General features: G+C 49.4%; 1 protein-coding gene across 5 annotated transcripts in view; it reads right to left on the reverse strand.

Moving 5' to 3' along the window:
- The window catches only part of TBC1D14 (TBC1 domain family member 14), a 105,965-nt gene that overhangs the window by 44,135 nt on the left and 44,291 nt on the right, over positions 1-17,539 (reverse strand). For all 5 annotated transcript variants that reach the window (XM_049630268.1, XM_049630265.1, XM_049630266.1 and 2 more), the window contains exon 3: positions 14,468-14,588. In XM_049630268.1, coding sequence (XP_049486225.1) covers positions 14,468-14,588 — 121 coding nt within the window. The remainder of the gene's footprint in view (positions 1-14,467; positions 14,589-17,539) is intronic.

Here is a 17,539-nt window from a genome sequence, read left to right on the forward strand (position 1 = left end):
CTCATTCAGTCCTAGCAATCCCACAAGGCAGGGACGGTGCTAGGCTGAACGGTGGCCCCCACGTGTGCCCGTGTCGGAATCCCCAGCACCTGTCAACGGCAGAAGGTGCTTTGCAGATGGGATTAAGGTTACGGACCTTGAGATGGCAGAGATGATCCTGGATTATCTGGGTGGGCCCAAAATAACCACAGGTATCCTTAAACGATGGACACAGGGAGGCATGACTGTGGAAGGGAGGCCACACGTCCACGGAGACAGTGGTTGGAGTGAGGCGGCCGCACGCCAAACAACGCCCGCGGCCTCTAGAAGCTGGAAGGTAAAGAACAGACTCCCCGCTGGAGCCTCTAGAAAGACCGACCTGGCCAGCACCTTGATTTTAGCCCAGAAAACTCATCTCACGCTTCTGACCTCCAAAGCCGTAGGGAAATACGCGTGTGCTGTGGTCAGCCACCGAGTTCGTGGCACTGTGTTACAGCGGCCCCACGACACTAACGCAGGCAAGGCCAGCATCACCTCCCCTGACTCTCTGTCCCCAGACACGGCACCTGAGGCTCCGAGTGGCCTCCTCGGGTGAGAGGCACGTGGCAGGTGGCAGGGCAGATCCGAACTCAGGCAGTCTGACTCCACAGCCCCTTACTGCCAACTTCTCTGACGTGCTGCCTCTCAGCTAAGATTTCAGTTTCCTACGACAGCGCTCCATTCACAGGGCTGAGGTCACACTGATCGTCAGACACAGGCATGAGCCCAAGGAACAAAGGCAGCGCTTGCCTATTATTTCTGGGAATACCAAGGGGTAGTTTCTAGTGCCAACGTGAAGGTCCCATCCAAAGTGCTTCCACACTGACGAGTAACATTGTGAGTTCAAGTTAGACAAGTCTCTTACAGGAAGGTTTGAAACAGCCTTACTCTCAGGGTGCCTGGGTGGCCAGTTTGTTAAGCAGCCGACCTCGGCTCAGGTCATGATCTTGCAGTCGGTGGGTGCCAGTCCCCATCGGGCTCTGTGCCGACAGCTCAGAGCCTGGAGCCTGCTTCGGATTCTGTGTCTCCCAATCTCTGCTCCCCCCACCCCCCACTCCTGCTCTGTCTCTCTGTCTCTCTCTCAAAATTAAATCAGCATTGGAGAAAACTTTTAAAGAAAAAAAAAAAAAAAAGAACAGCCTTACTGTCCTCCGATCTGAGGCTTCTTGGAGTCCTCTGCAGTCGTCTGTGAAGGAGCACAGAAAATGCCGCCTCCAGACATGCCACTTTGGCACACGGACGATCATGAACTAAAGTCTCTCAGAAGCAGCAAGGACGCCGTGGCCCTGCCTGTCCCCCTGAAAGCAGGAAATGAGTCTCCTGTGTGAGAGGCACCCTCCCTGCACCAGGAGGACAGACATTTGCCTTATCACCAGAGACGGGGAATTTAGGGCCGACAGGGCTGTAAAAACAAACCTTACTCCTTTTCACTAACTTTCGGCCCCAAGTCCAAACCCCCCTCGTCTCGTCAATTCTTCAGTTTTCTTGTCTCTCTGCCTAAAAGGTATAAAAGCCACCTGCTTTGGTCACTTCTTGGAGTCCCCCGTACGTACATTAGTTTTTCTCCTGTTCATCTGTCTTATGTCTATTTAATTACTAGACCAGAAAGAGCACCCAGAAGGGAAGAAGGGAAGATGTTTTCCGCCCCTGCACCTGCTGATTCTGCCTCCTCAGGCCCACCGGCAGCATAAGGCAAGCCAGCCAGACCTGGAAAAGGCCAGAGGAAGGCTCTCCCAGTGTTAAAGGGATTATAGAATGCTTAACAACAACAACAACAAAAACCACCTCAGTCTTCCCCTGGGGATTAGGTCAGTGGGAAGAGGAGAGCCCTTTGGGCTGCCACTGCCTTTGTGTCAGCACCCTAAACTGCCCAGAGAAGGGCAGGAGCATTTGAAAGTTCCCAAGGGCCACCCCTCTGGGTCTTCCTAGGGAGCCGCCTCCGTTCGGCCAGGGCCACGGAACGCATTCAGGTCACACACACACACACACAGGCCACCAGACCGCAGACACCACTGCCAGGGCCCAGGGTCAGTGGGACACTGGCTTCAGAACGCGGGCGGTACTCTCTGACGAAGCACAGCCTACTGTGCCTTTGAGTGACTTGCTCGGATTTCCTGAGTAGCTGGGGTGTGCGCACCAACGAGAATTTGCACAGCTCGCACGGCCTGTGACTCTGTGATAACTGTGTCGATGCGGGTGACATCTATTTGCAGGTGGTCTGGCTCAGAGAAAGGTCTGGGAGGGTGGGCACTGAACCGTCAGAGGCCCTCGCCACGGGAGACTGTGAGGTCTTAAGGTGAAGAGACGTTCCCGTTTTACTGTACCGCGACGTCTACCATTTGGGTATTTTTTCATGAGTTATTTTTATAATTTGAAAAAATACTTTTAAAGCCACTTTGGATGGAATCCAAGGCTTTTGCCACTCGCAATTTCCAAGCCACAGGGACCACCCGCAGCAAAGCTTTTTTGTGTTGTTTTGTTTTTCGCTTTACCCACCCACCAGAGTGAAGGTGTGGCCATGAGGGAGGGCGGGAACAGGAGAAGCCACTGAGCTTCACTGAGCCCCCACTGGACGCCAACGGCGTCCCCACGCTCATCCTACTCGACCCTCACAAGCATGGGCAAGGTGGACTTTACCTCTGCAGACGAGGAAAAGGCGAAGTCGCTGGCCCAACGCCACAAAACTGACTGTGCACGACAGGACCAAGACCAGAGGCGGGGCCCTCCGATCCCAATCAGAGTCCCCTCGGGTGGGGGGGGGGGGCCTGCCTTCCCAAACCCCAGACCTCTGACTCCTGCACTGTCGGACGCCCCAGTGGAGATCTACGGAGAACTAACACACGCAGCTCCTATTCCCGAACCCCCCTCTCTTCCTGGAGCCACAGAGCAGGAGACTGACGGGGAACTTACCACTTGCACATTAGGAAAAATAAGCAAACCTTAAGAGGCACTATTCACCGGAACTTCAGTTTACGTTGTTCAAAGGCACATACTTCTCAGAATGAATTGACCGTCACCACAATAGATGGGAGCCCATCCATCCACGGAATAAAAACAACGTGCAAAGTAACCGACCACACTGCCATTTCCCCTGTAGAAACTTCGCAACTCTCCCTTTTTTGCTTCTTGTCCAGAAAGGCATCATGTACAAGTTTGATAAATAATTAACCTGCTGCTGACTTCGGCTCAGGTCGTGATCTCACAGTTCGTGGGTTCAAGCCCCGCGTCGGGCTCTGTGCTGACAGCTTGGAGCCTGGAGCCTGCTTCAGATTCTGTGTCTCCCTCTCTCTGCTCCTCCCCCACTCACGCTGTCTCTCCCTCTCTCTCTCTCTCTCAAAAGTAAATAAAGCTTAAAAAAAATTAAAAAAAAAAAACTAACATGCTGCTTCTCTAAAACCCATATTAAGGGGAACTGGACACTGAAACTCACCCTCCACAAAAAGTCCCTGTTGCACACAAACATTACATCCAGCACTTCAGCAAGCCCAAACTCCCCGATCAGGTGCAGCTTTCCGCATGGGATTCCTTAATGTTTAACGTACCCCTCTTTGCTCTGGCCACTAGGAAGCTCAATGTCAAATGTGTACTTTGCCTCTAACAGTTACATGAGAACTTGTAGGTTGTATTTTGGGATATCCACTTACCTTTGGCTTCCTCTTGCTATCCTTTGACCAAAATTCCTCAAATTTTTTTTTCTATCATTCTTTGCACATTTAAAAATTTTTTTTCAGGCCGACATGCACATAAAACAAAATTCAGAAGGTATGAAAAGAGATGCAGAGGGGCGCCTGGGTGGCTCAGTCGGTTGAGCATCAGACTTCAGCTCAGGTCATGATCTCGCATGAGTTCGAGCCCTACATCGGGCTCTGTGCTGACAGCCTGGAGCCTGCTTCGAATTTTGTGTCTCCCTCTTTCTCTGCCCCTCCCCCACTCATGCTCTGTCTCTATCAAAAAATGAATAAACGTTAAAAATAAATAAAAATAAATTTAAAAAAAGATGCAGAGAAAGTAGGTCACCCTCTTCCCTGTCTCCCACATACACAGTCAGTTCATTCCCACTCCATAACAATTTTATCGTGACCAGTTTTGGAAGTATCCTACCAGATACAGACCGTGCGTTTACAAAGATATGCAAATACCTTCATACATATGGAGCACGCTAATATAACGGTTATTCACTTAGCTTCTTACGATCTGCACTTTACATCACTTAGAGATTTAACCGACTCCCTACTGCCAGGCATTTAGATTGACTGCTTCCAATCTTTTGTGCTGCCATCAAAACCCTTATACAACCATCACTCTACTCACATACTGATTTATTTCTAGGATAAATCCCTAGAAATGGAAACATGGGTCAAAGGTGCCCTGGCTGATTCATTCATCGTTCGTTTTATTTTTAAAATCAACATACAATTAGTTAGCTTTTTTGATGTATACAGTTCTATCAGTTTTTTAAAGTTTATTTATTTATTTGGGGAGGGGGGGCAGAAAGAGAGGGAGAGAGAATCCCAAGCAGGCTCTGAGCTCTGCACTGAGCCCGGCACAGAGTTCGATCCCATGACCGTGAGATCATAACCTGAGCCAATGTCGAGTCAGATGCCCAACTGACGGAGCCACCCAGGCACCCCTCACAGCTCTATCAGTTTCTACACGTGCCATCTTCCAGCCCCCACTGCCACAACCAAAATGCAGAACCATTCCATTAACCCCAAAACCTTCTCCCTGCTCCTCCCTGGTAGTCATCCCCTATGCCACCCCTGGCACTCAGCTTTTATGTTTGTCACACCTAGAGTCCTACAGCACGTAAACTTTTGAGACTAAATTCCTACACTCAGATAATACTCCTGACATTCCCCCAAGACTGTTGGTACAGTAGATTACACCGACTGATTTTTTTTTTAACGTGTTTACTTTTGAGAGAGAGAGAGAGCGCGCGCGCACGTGCCCTCGAGCATGAGCAAGGGAAGGACAGAGAGAAGGAGACAGAGAATCCGAAGCAGGCTCCAGGCTCTGAGCTGTCAGCACAGAACCCGACACAGGGCCTGAACCCACAAACAGTGAGATCGTGACCCGAGCCGAAGTCAGAGGCTTAACCGACTGAACCACCAGGCGCCACACAGCGGCTGATTTTCAAATGCTAAACCAGCCTTGCGTTCCTGGCACAAATGCTGCTTACGTGTATTGCCCTTTCTTTTTTTTTTTAAAGTCTTAGCGAATTCAACATGCTAATGCTATGTTGAGGATTACATGTGTCTGCATGAGGGATACTGGTCACCAATTCGCTTTTTTTGTACTGCACTTGTCTGGTTTTGGTATCAGGGTAATACTAGCCTCATCAACGGAGTCAGGAGGTAGTCTCTCCTCTAAAATTGGTGTTGTTTTTCTTTAAATATTGCTAGAATTCACCAATGAAACTCTCTGGGCTTGGAGATTTCTTGTTTAGAAGGTTTTTCACTACAATTTCCGTTTCTTTAATAATCAGGGGATGATTCAGGTCATCTATTCATCCTAGATGAGTTCTGGCAATTTGTGATTTTCAAAGAAACGGCCCATTTCGTCTAAGTTATCAAGTTTATGAATGTGGAATCATCCATGCATTCTCATTGTCATTTTAATCTCTGCAAGGGAGGGTCTGTAGTCGTATCCCCTTTCTCACTTGTTGTGTTGGTGATTTGCTTCACCTGTCAATTTTATCCATTTGATCAATTTTGTTCATCATTTCAAAGAACCTGCTTTTGGTTTCACTATTATTTTTTGGTTTTCAATTTCATTGATTTCTATTCTTATGTTTATTACTTCCTCCCTTTTGCTTGCTTTGACTTTATTTGCTCCTTTTATGGTTTTTAAAGTAGAAAATCAGATTACTGATGAGAGAACTTTCTTCTTTTCTAATAAGCGTTTTAGTGCTATAAATTTCCCTCTAAGCATCATATCCCACAAAGTTTTAGATGTTCTATTTTCGTTCAAAATATTTCCTTTTTTTTTTTTTCTTCTCTTTTTGACTTCCTCATTGTCCCATGATTTGTTTAGGTGTGTTTCTTATTTAATTTCCAAGCTTTTGGGAAGGTTCTTGCTATCTGTGTGTCACTGCTTTACGATCTGATTCCACTGTGGTTAGAGAACACATTTTGTATAACTGTAATCCTTTCAGATTTATGGTTTCTTTTTCAACCCAGGTTACAGTCTCTCTTGGTGAATGTCGCATGCACGCTTGTCAAAAACGTGTGCTGTGCTCTCACGGGGGGCTGGCGTGTTCAACAAACGTCGGTCAGTCCTTCAGTGTCCTGGCTGATTCTCTCAACGGCCTATCAATCACCGTGTAGGCAGGAGGGTCGACGTGCCAGTAATGACGGAGGATTTGTGCACCTGTCTCAGATCTGCCCGTCTCTGCATCATGCATTCTGCAGCGGCCGCCGGGGCACACACGTTCGGAATCATTCTGTCTTCACTGGGGAACGTCCTGCCTGGTCGCTGCGAACCTTCTTTGCTCTGAAGTGTACTTTTTCTTATGTTCGTCTATCTACTCCGTCTTCGTTCTGATTAGTGTTTTCATGGCATACCTTTCCCATCCATTCAGTTTAGCCTACGTATTGTATATTTGAAGTGACTTTCCCGTGGACAACACATATTTGGGTCCTTTTCATTTTTTTTCATCCGTCCTGACAACCTGTCAGGATTGGGTATTCAGACATACAACTGGTGCATTCAAACCATTTATAGGAACATAATGACTGACATGCTTCCGTTTATCATCTTATCTAGATTTTTCCTTCCTCTATTTCCTCTTTCCTGCCTTGATTTCATTTTTTACACTCTTTTTAGAACTCCATTTTAATTTATGGTGTTTTTAACTCTCTGTTTGTATAGTTTGGTGGTTGATCTAGGGATTATCATGCATATTGCATGTTTTACAATCTTACCACCGTATCCCCTTCTGTATCTTACAGACCCTGAAAACCCAGACAAAGTTATAGTTCTTACTCTCACTCAAACACATTTCAAAGAGCTCGCTAGGAGAACGGCGGTCTATCGCACCTACCTAGACCCCCACATCCAGCTCTTCCTCCGAATGTTCCAAGGGGTGTTCCAAGTCTCCTTCCGGCGCAATGACCCTCCCGTCTGAAAAACTCCCTGTAGCAATTCACTTGGATCTGCTGGCAACAAATCCCCTACTTTGCCTTCATCTGCTTTATTCCACCCTCATTCCCGCAGGGTATTTGTGCCCGGTATGCGATTTGGGACTGATGGCTCTTCTTCTCCAGTACTACACTTCCTCTGGCTGCTTGTAAGGCTTTTTTACCTTTTTTTTTCTTTAATATTTACTTATTTTGAGAGAGAGAGAGAGAGCGTGAGCACAGAATGGGCAGAGAGGAAGGGAGACACAGAATCCAGAGCAGGCTCCAGGCTCTGAGCTGTCAGTACAGAGCCCGACGCGGGGCTCGAACTCATGAACCGCGAGATCATGACCTGAGCCGAAGTCGGACGCTCAACTAACTGAGCCACCCAGGTGCCCCAAGATTTTTTGTCTTTATTTTTCCAAATTGTCAATTTGGTTATGACATGTCTGGGCACGGGCTTCTGTGGCTTTCTCCTGTCTGGAGTTCACTGAACCCCCCTCTCCCCAAATCTGTAGGCTTATCTCTTTTGTCAGATTTAGGACACCCTAAGCCATTATTTAGTCCAAAATTTTTCTCTGCACCCCATGTTTCTCCTCTCCTGAAACACCAACGGCACAAATGTTAGACCTTTCAGTACTACCCCACGTGCCTCTAAGACTCTGTTCTTTCCCCCCTTTTTCCCCTGTAATGTTCCGATGGAATCAAGTCTGTGGATCTATCTCAGTGTTTACTCCTCTTTCCTTTACTATCTTCATCCTGCTACTGAGCCTATCCAGTTAGTTTATTTCAGTTCCTGCATTTTTCATTCAAAAGTTCTACACAGTTCCTCCTTCTATTTTCAAATTCTTTACTGATACTTTCTACCTTCCTATTTCAAGAATGTTCCCCTCTTATTGACTGATTGATTGATTGATTGATTGGAGTATTTTCACAATGGCTGCTTTAAAGTCTCTGCTGGATAATCCCAACAAGTGTGCTACCTTGGCAGTAGTGTGTATTAACTGTCTTTCCAATGGGAGAGCAGATTTTCCTAGTTGTTGATATGCTGAGGACATCGGAATGGCATTCCAGACATCTCGGCTATTGCATTACAAGACTCTGGGTCTTGCCCAAACCCTCTGGAGAATGTTCGTATTTCTGTTTTAATAGGCAGTTGACCTGGTTGGATTCCACTCCCACATTCCAACCGGCTCCAGAGTCAGCTGACTTGCCAAAGCCTTTCCAGCGCCTGTTGGCTATACCCCACACGTGCACCGCCCAGTGGCCAGTGTGGGGCCTGTGTGCTGGTCTATTCCAAAGTTCAGTTCTCAAAGTCTACAGTTGCCAGTCAGAGTCGGATCCATGCATCTACAACTTGGGGGTCAGCCCAGGAGTTCCTAACAACCTCGAAGGTCACTTTCCCGAACTCCTCCTCTCTACGATGTCCCCGGAACTTGCTGATTCCCCGGGTGGCCCCTTTGCTGGGTTCTCTAACCACACACCTCCCACATCTGTGTGCACCCTGGGCCAAGGGTAGGAGGAGAGAGAACAGGGCATCAGGGGTTTGCCCCACCTCCTGGGAACAGTTTCCTGTAATCAGGTTCCCTTACTGAGAGTTTCAGGCACCTGCCGGCCAGTTTCTACTGCCAAGAAACTGAGTGGGGGATGGGATGTGAGAAAGCAGAGAAAAGGAAAAAATGAAAAGTAGGGTCTCTGCATTCTGAGTGTTAGAGACCCACTCCTCATCCAGAACTAGAAAGCCTTTCTTAGTGCTCTCTCTGTCCACATTAACACTCGTCTCTGGGTTTTAGGATACCTTGAGTTCAGGGTGGGGAATCTCAGAGGGGGGAAAATCAATCTCAGAGGGGGGTAAAGTCAATCAATTCAGCAGTACTGTGAATTGTGGCCCTCTTCCCCGATCCACCTGCCACGGTTTACTTTTCAGAATGCTGAAAAGGCTGCTCTATGTATATGTTCAAGTTTCATAGCTGCATTCGTCAGAAGAGACAGGTTAGAGCACACTTCCTCCGTACGCAGAACTGAGGCCTGCTCATGTTTGCAAACTGCCTCGAACCTACTTTCCAAAGGCATAAGGGATGCTGCAGATGAAGGAGGTTTTCTCACTGTCGTTTTAGACTGATCTGTAGGCCCATCACCAGTCACCTGCATGGACCATCCAGCCTTATCTTCTCTGCAGTTTGTGATGATGTAGGTTTTTCTGACTACCCAGACTTCACAGAACCCAGAGGTGAGGAGAACGGATATCACTTTAAGCCGTTCTGGATTTGCCGCCTTCTGGGACTCTCTCTTTAACATCTAAGAGCTGACCTGAAATTCCAGAAGGCCATCCAAGATGTTCCCGGTGATACAAGCCCAAATACGTGTATGCTTCTTTGCTCACATGACATCTTTTATCCAGGACACTAAAGCCCACACACCGTACCCCTCACCGTAATCCCTGCCTGTCGGTAGCTGCCTCGGAGCCCAGACAGGACATTTCCTGACAATGGTGCCGATGCCTCAAGTCTGTACACCCAGTGTTACGTCTAAAAGACTCACAAACTCTGCTCTAAAGCGTCCCCAGATGTGTGCAGTCCCCATTTCCAACAGCTCAAGCAACTGAGGGACAGTAAAAAGCACATCCGTGTCGCACCAGGCTGACTGCACCAGATCATCTGAACCCCCAGCAGGTCACAGCCCTCAAAGCCGGCCGCACCAACAGAGCGCAAACATCAGCAAAACGGCAGTCGGACGGGAGGAGGGGTGAGAGGAGAGAGAGGAGAGAGGTCAAGAACAACTGTCAAGTTTAGACCTGAAAAAGAAGGCGAAGTCTATCATTTTCCAAAACGGGGAAAGATGCAAGGAGAAGAGGCCCAACAAGACAGGAAACAGAAAGAGTATAGCCTGGACTTGTTAGCCAGGTGGCTGTCAGACATCCAGTGGAGCACCCAGCAGGCAGCTAGACGCGGAAGTTCAGGGAACAAAGGTGGGGGCTGCCAGTGGAGGTGCGATATTTAAAGCCTGGAGTCCCGCTGAGATCTCCTCCTGGGTGGCCATGGACAGGGCAGCACCTGAGGGGGACTCCACTATCTGGAGGGCACCCAGCGGGGAAAACTGCAAAGGAGGGAGAATGTGGTGACCTTGAAGTCAAGGTCAGAAAGGCTCCCAAGGAGCAGGGGAGAGGCTGATGAGACAAGGGCTGAGGAACGCCCCTTGGGCCGGGGAACCGGCAGTCACTTGAAAGACCAGTGGTGCGGAAATTGCACGACGACGCTTATCACAGCTGCGACTACCTGCAGTTACTCTGTCCAATCTGTTTTTGCCTGATCTAAGGCAAGCAAGTTCCAAGCAAGGCGGAGGCCAAGGAAGTCTTGCCCTTCACTGTAATTCCAGGAAGGATCCCCACGGTGGCTCAAATATGTGGAACAAAGGACCATGGAAGCCAAGGAGGAAGGTCCCTCTTTATCCGCAAAGCAAAGGACACGCTGGCCCAGCACTGCCCAGGGGGCCAATCTGGCCGGGCCCTGCCCCGCACACACCCAATGACGGAGGCCCGTAGGCAGCTATCTTCAGATCCCTTCTCCTGTCTTTACTCTCGGGGCCTCTCCAGTTCACCGGCGGTTGCCACAGCTGGTGGGCACTTGCTGTCCCCCAGCCCCAGTTTCTTCAGCGGGTCTGTGGGGGGGAAGGCCTGAGAACTCGTGTTTCTAACAAACGCCCACATGATGATCATGTCCCCCCGGGGAACCACGCTTTGAGAAACACTGGTTTAGTGTGATTCTCGTAGCTATCCTTGGTCATTTTTGTTCCCCTACTTAGAAATCATAATGTAAGCTGGGAGACAATGACTTTTCAAAATCCTTCTGAAGTTTGAAAAGATCACTGAAAGTAACATTTCAACATTCCCTAAAAATGGCAGCTATGTCTGTGTCAGGCTCAAGCGGAGGGAATCTGGCCCAGTTACAACGAAGTCACGTGTGTGCCACGTGCCCCGGGCAAACCACAAGCAGCCCTGACCACTCGCCGGGCCTCTTTCTGAATTAAACGTCACAACAGCCTCTCCTCAAGTACTCACTCTGGGCCACTCCTGGGACAAAAACGGTCCACGTACATCATCTCTTAATTTGTTAACAACCCCGTGAGGAGGAACCACAGTGCCCCTTCTGCAGATGAGAAAACCAAGAAGTAACGGCCCACAGTTACACGGATAAGAAGAGGGGATGCTGGAAATCAGACCCAAGTCTGCAAGCCCAGCGACCTCGGCGGGCGTACACACCTGTCCCCCGGGCTCCACCAGGATGCCTTGAGGCACGCCGGCCCGAGGGCTTGTGTGCTCCCGGCGCAAGACCTGGCCTCAACACGGTGCGGTGTCCGCGCACGCGAGTGAAGGGACCTGCGGAGGCCTCAGGCTCACCCTCCCACGCGGTGTCCTGTTTCCTCTTGTTCAGGGTGGACTTGTCCCAGGAAAGAGACGACGACAACAGGAAACGCTCTCCAGCACCTATGACATTCAACGCCGTTCTGAGCACCTGAGGTACATTCAACGCACTTCGTCCTCACCCCTCCGAGGCTGGTCCGGTTACTCTCCAAATTTCAGAGAGGACGAAAATGGGGCTCAGGAGGTTAAGGGACTTGCCCACACAGCCAAACAGTGGCCGAGCTGGGATACGGACCCTGACAGTCTGCCTCCAAAGTCTATGGTCTTACAGCACTACGCGATGGCGCTTCTCTCCGCTAATAAAAACATTCCAAAGAGAAGGGGAGGAGGAACCGGAGTTTCCTACACCTGGCACCGTCTGGCATCACGGGCCTCGGCAGTCGGTGCCGGCTCTGGGCTCTCTAAAGCATGTGGGTGGAGAGCCGGACCAGCCTGAGCTTTGAAGGCCGCGACGAAGCGTGTGGGTGGACATCTGCGGCAGCCGCCGGCTGCTGTACCCCCACGACAGCAGGTACCCGGCCCTGGATCCCCGTGAGGCCTGGCCAGCCCGGGGAGGGAGGGCCGGAGACACAAAGCACGAGCAAACAGGACACGGGCAGGATTGTATGACCCTTGCCGGTACAATTACATCCTTTATTATTGATGGTTGAAGCCAGACGGTCCTCGTCCCTGCGGTATTGGGTTGCCACATAATTAGCGGACCTAGTCACTCCAGTTCACAGAAATCCTTTAGGTTCAAGAACATAATCCATGTTCACCTTTAAAAAAAAAAAAAAAAAGTACGACAAAGAAAACAAAGAAATTCAAACATGATGTGAGTGACAGTAAGAGTCATGGGAAAATCTCCCTAGGATAATGGTTACTTTTTTCAAAGTGTGGATCTCTTTAAAAATTGTTAAACAGCTTGGCTATTTCGTTTCTAAGAAATTTATGGCAGAGCTTTGCATACAGACTCCTCAAATTTTAATTGTGTGCTATTGTAATAAGCCTACGCAAGGAGCGCTTCAGAATCCAAATGTAACAACCCGTAAAAATGAATTCCAACACCCAAGTACTTCGCGAGCCTCCGGGGTCCAGACGACCGCTCTGGGGAACGTCAGACGACATTCAGAACACATTTAGTTTGCCGAGGCTTTCACAAAATGAAATAGGCGCGCATCTACCGCGTGGCTGGGGCCAGAGTCCCGGGATGTGCTCCCCGCCTCGCCCCACACGCCGCACCGCTGTACCTAACACGTTTAATACTCAAAGGGGCCGTCCTCTGCAACCGCGCGAGCGCCACGCGGGGCCAGCCCCACTTCCCCTCCTCTGGACCAGTCCAGGAGCCACATTCTTGCCAGGGCGACGCCATCACGGCTCACACGAGCAAAACCCTCCAGGGACATCACCTCACGCGGGCCCCACAGACAGCCCCTCTCGCTGCTCCCTGGGCCCGGGCTGCCACTGCCCCTTAGCACAGGCCGCCCCCACCGCCTGCGGCCCCTTCCCTGCCGAGGCAGAGGAGCAGCGAGGGCCCTGGGGCCGGGTTCCGGCCCTGCCCAAGTCACCGAGCCTGTCCAAGTGCTCCTTCCGTGAAATGAGGACGGTAATAGTACCTTCTTGAGAAGACTGTTACGAGTTTTAAATGAACCAGACACCCAAGTGCTGACTCATCTGAAACCAGCACACAACAATCGCTCATGATCCCTGTTGTTAATAACTCCGTCACACCTTTGACCTCAACCTCGTGTGCAGCCTCGCCCAGCAGGCCGTGCCCCTGCCCCCACACACGCCCGTCCTGCTCCTTTCCATACCCGCCCTGGAGTCCTCTCCTCACCAGAGGGGAGCTCTCCAGCACGGTGCTGTGTGAGCTCTGTAAGCCCAGGGCCAGGCACGAGGCCCGGCACTCACTAGGTCCTCCAAAGTATTTAGCAGGGGCGCCTGGCGGGGGGGGTCTGTCGGTTAAGCGTCTGACTTCGGCTCAGGTCATGAACTCATGGTTCATGGGTTCGAGCCCCTCGTCAGGCTCTGTGCTGACAGCTCAGAGCCCGGAGCCTGCTTCGGATTCTATGTGTCCCTCTCTCTCTGCCCCCGCCCTGCACGCGCTCAGTCTCTCTCTCTCTCAAAAATAAATAAAGGTTTAGAGAAAAAAAGTATCTACTAAGCAACTGCCAATGGATACAAAACTGAGGCTGGAGGGGTCGGCCTGCCGGGGACAGTGTCACAGCACCGGCAAACGGCAGAGGTGAGGGTGGTTGGGACTCGGAGCCCTGGAGAAGACACAGGCTGTCACAGTCAGAGCTTCCAAGGCCACAGAGGCCCCTGGCCCCGCTGAGTCTGGGCACGAACCTTCTTTGCAAAGACAAGCACATGTCTCCAGCCGCTGGCATCGCCCCCTGCTCGGGGACGGAGGCAGCCTGGCGGTGACGAGATGCCACAGGCCTGGCCTGGCCCCTGAACCCTGTGCCCTCCCCACCTCAGACAAGTAGGCAGCCTGTGAGCCAGCAAGGGGAAGGGGATCATCCTACAGCCTGGGTGAACAATGGCCCTCGCATTCCTGGCCAAATCAGCACCGGCAGGATTGAGCTCCAAGAAACCCATGGGATCAGAGGGCAAGAACGCTTTAATATCAAACATCATTAACACACCTCTGACAACAAACACATTTACAACTCTTGCTGGAAAAACTGATCAAATTGGGTTATAAAGATCTAGAGCCCCGCTATCTCTTTCCTATACGCATGCTGTGAGCTACAGGAAATGAAAAAGGTTAAAGTCATCAACATTCTGAAGACAGACTTACATTTTAGGAACCTGGCATGCAGAGTAACACAGTTTTCCAATTTCAAAGCCTCAATAAAGGCCATTTTTACAAGGTTCATAAATATATGCTAATAACACGTTTCTGTGTTTTTATACCTTGTATATATACCTTTTGTATTTTCTTTGAATCTTTCTGAGCATTCTCTCGGAGTGGTACTTTTCCAAATAACTTCCATCCCAAGTCATTCTGTCTGTCAAGTCTTGCATTCTGTTTTCTAGCAAGCAAATTCCTACAGGAAGAAAATAAGAGGGTTAGGAAACTTCTGGGCATTTACAAAAATACCACGACAACGAGTCACTCTCGAATGAACACAAGTAGACTTCCCTTTGAGACAACAATGTGATGAACCACAAGCTTTAATTCTTCAGGTGTGATTTTTCACGTAAGACACAGAATTACGCAGCAAGGAAAAAGCCCTTAAGCCACAAATAAGTTTTTTGTTGTTCCACTGTCACAGGTACAAATTCTATAACTTAAAGTAAGGAAACACCTCATACTATAACAAAGTCTGTAACAAAAGTGACCTTTAAAGTCAGACCGAACTGAATTGAAACTTGGCCTCAACACTCACTAGCTGTGTAACTCTGACCAGTATATTCACCTTTCTAAGCTTGTTTCCTTGTGTTTAACAAGGGTCTTGGCGGGAATCAGAATTACAGGTACACAATCAGTGTTTAATAAGAGCTGCTAGGGGCGCCCAGGGGGGCTCAGTCAGCTGAGTGTCCGACTCTAGATTTTGGCTCAGGTCACAATCTCATGGTTCGTGAGACAGAGCCCCATGTTGGGCTCTGTGCTAACAGCGCAGAGCCTGCTTGGGATTCTCTCTTCCTTTCTCTGACCCTCTCCTGCTCATGCCTCTTTCTCTCTCTGTCTCTCAAAATAAATAACCTTTAAAAAAATAAAAAACAGGAGTGCCTGGGTGGCTCAGTCGGTTAAGCGTCCGACTTTGGCTCAGGTCACGATCTCGCGGTCTGTGGGTTTGAGCCCCGCGTCGGGCTCTGGGCTGATGGCTCAGAGCCCGGAGCCTGCTTCCGATTCTGTGTCTCCCTCTCTCTCTGCCCCTCCCCCGTTCATGCTCTGTCTCTCTCTGTCTCTCAAAATAAATAACCTTTAAAAAAATAAAAAAATTATATTAAGTCAGAGCTGCTTTAATAATTAACCTCTAGCTCAGTTTAAATTACCTGTGGGGGGCACCTGCTTGGCTCAGTTGGTGGAGCACACACCTCTCAATCTTGGGGTTGTGAGTTTGAGCCCCACCTTGCGCACGGAGCCTACTTAAAATTAATTATCTATAAGGTAAATTTATATTGCCTATTTATAGTCTCCACATATAATGAAAAGAAAACCACTCAAGAGAGAGTCCAAGGTCTTCTGTCCCAACAACATGTAAACAAGTCCCGAATAACACACATAAATCCCAAACGGTAGTACAAAATAAACTACGTTCTGGAAGGCCCATTCATTCAAAACAAATGGTTTCCAGGGCTCACTGGAAAGTAGAAGATGAACCCCCAGCAGCTCGTGTGCTAGAAAGTAAGAAAGTGCTGAAAGAAATATAGGGGACACATGTGAAGGGAACGGCAGCCAGCTTGAAACAAGGGCTCCCACTGGCTACATCTGGACCAATCTAACCATCAAGATAAATGATGAGAGGAAGGGACTGTAGTCGCTTGAATGAAACAAAAATCCAAGCACCCACATGGATACAAACAAGAGGAGGAGGAGGGGAAAATGTCGCTGAACAAGCCCAGGAAGACTGATGGAGGCAGGAGAGGAGGGATGGGGGCGAACCTGGTGGCTGACAGCTGCAGGAGGAAGAGGGTTTCCACAGGGCTTGAAAGTATCTCCCACAGATTACGTGTTAATTACAAAGGCAACCCTCCTCAGGCAAGTGCTCGAAGCCGCATTCCCAATGTCAGAGGAGACAGCACAGGCCTGCGGCTCCGATGTGCCCAGAACAGCACGCCATATGGGTGGAGGGAGGAAGGCAGACAGACCGACAATCAATCAGAGAAGATCCCTGAAACAACCAACAAAATGTGAATGCGGACCGCGGACTAAGAAACAGCACAGGGTTGACGTTGCATTTCCCGATCCTACAACTGCACAGTCGGTGGTTATGTGAGAGAATGCTCTTGTTCTTAGGGAATATACAGATACATTGAGGGGGAGACAGGCATGGTATCTCCAGCTGATTCTCTTAATGCTTCGAAGAAATACTTACTTGCTCAAATGGCACATATACCACACTCACAGAACAGATAAAACGAAGTGAAATACAGAGTGTATCGAAGAAAAGAATACATAGAAGTTCCCTGTGTTTTTCTTGAAACTTTTCAATACATTTGAAATCAAATCAAAATAAAGTCATGGGGCGCCTGGGTGGCTCATCAGGTGAGCGTCCAGCTTCGGCTGAGGTCATGATCTCGCAGTTCGTGGGAGTCCCATGTCAGGCTCCCTGCGGTCAACGTGGAGTCTCCCTCTCTCTCCGCTCCTCCCCTACTTGTGCACACGCACTCGCTCTCAAAAATAAATAAAGCATTAAAAAAAATAAAGTTATGAAAACTTTCAGAAAAGGAAACAAATGGTCTCACTGTATTCTCTTCTGTTGTGGTTACAATAGAATCCATTACAGAAACTGTTTCATAGCCCAAGGCAATTCTATACATACCTTTTATAAGAAACAAACTTTGGTTAAAAAAAAAAAGAAAGAAAGCGGGGCGCCTGGGTGGCTCAGTCGGTTGAGCGTCCGACTTCGGCTCAGGTCATGATTTCACAGCTCGTGAGTTCGAGCCCCGCGTCGGGCTCTGGGCTGACGGCTCGGAGCCTGGAGCCTGCTTCTGTTTCTGTGTCTCCCTCTCTCTCTGCCCCTAACCCACTCACATTCTGTCTCTGTCTCTCTCAAAACGTTAAAAAAAAAAATTAAAAAAAGAAAAGAAAGAAAGATACTCTGGGCTATCCCCAGGCCCAGCCTGTGTACCATCTAAGACAGCCATTGGTGAAACACACACGGTTCAAACCGAGCTAAAATGTCAGGCACCCAGAGGGACACTAAGAGCTTGGGCATCCAGAATTCGGTTCACTAACAGCTGACATCTTGCTAAAGAGGAGTTGCGGACTCCTCTGGAGAAGGGGACTGGGCACAAGGGACTATCGGCGAGGAACCCCAATGCACCCGGA

This window comes from Panthera uncia, chromosome B1, assembly GCF_023721935.1.
Source record: "Panthera uncia isolate 11264 chromosome B1, Puncia_PCG_1.0, whole genome shotgun sequence".
Taxonomy (NCBI): domain Eukaryota; kingdom Metazoa; phylum Chordata; class Mammalia; order Carnivora; family Felidae; genus Panthera; species Panthera uncia.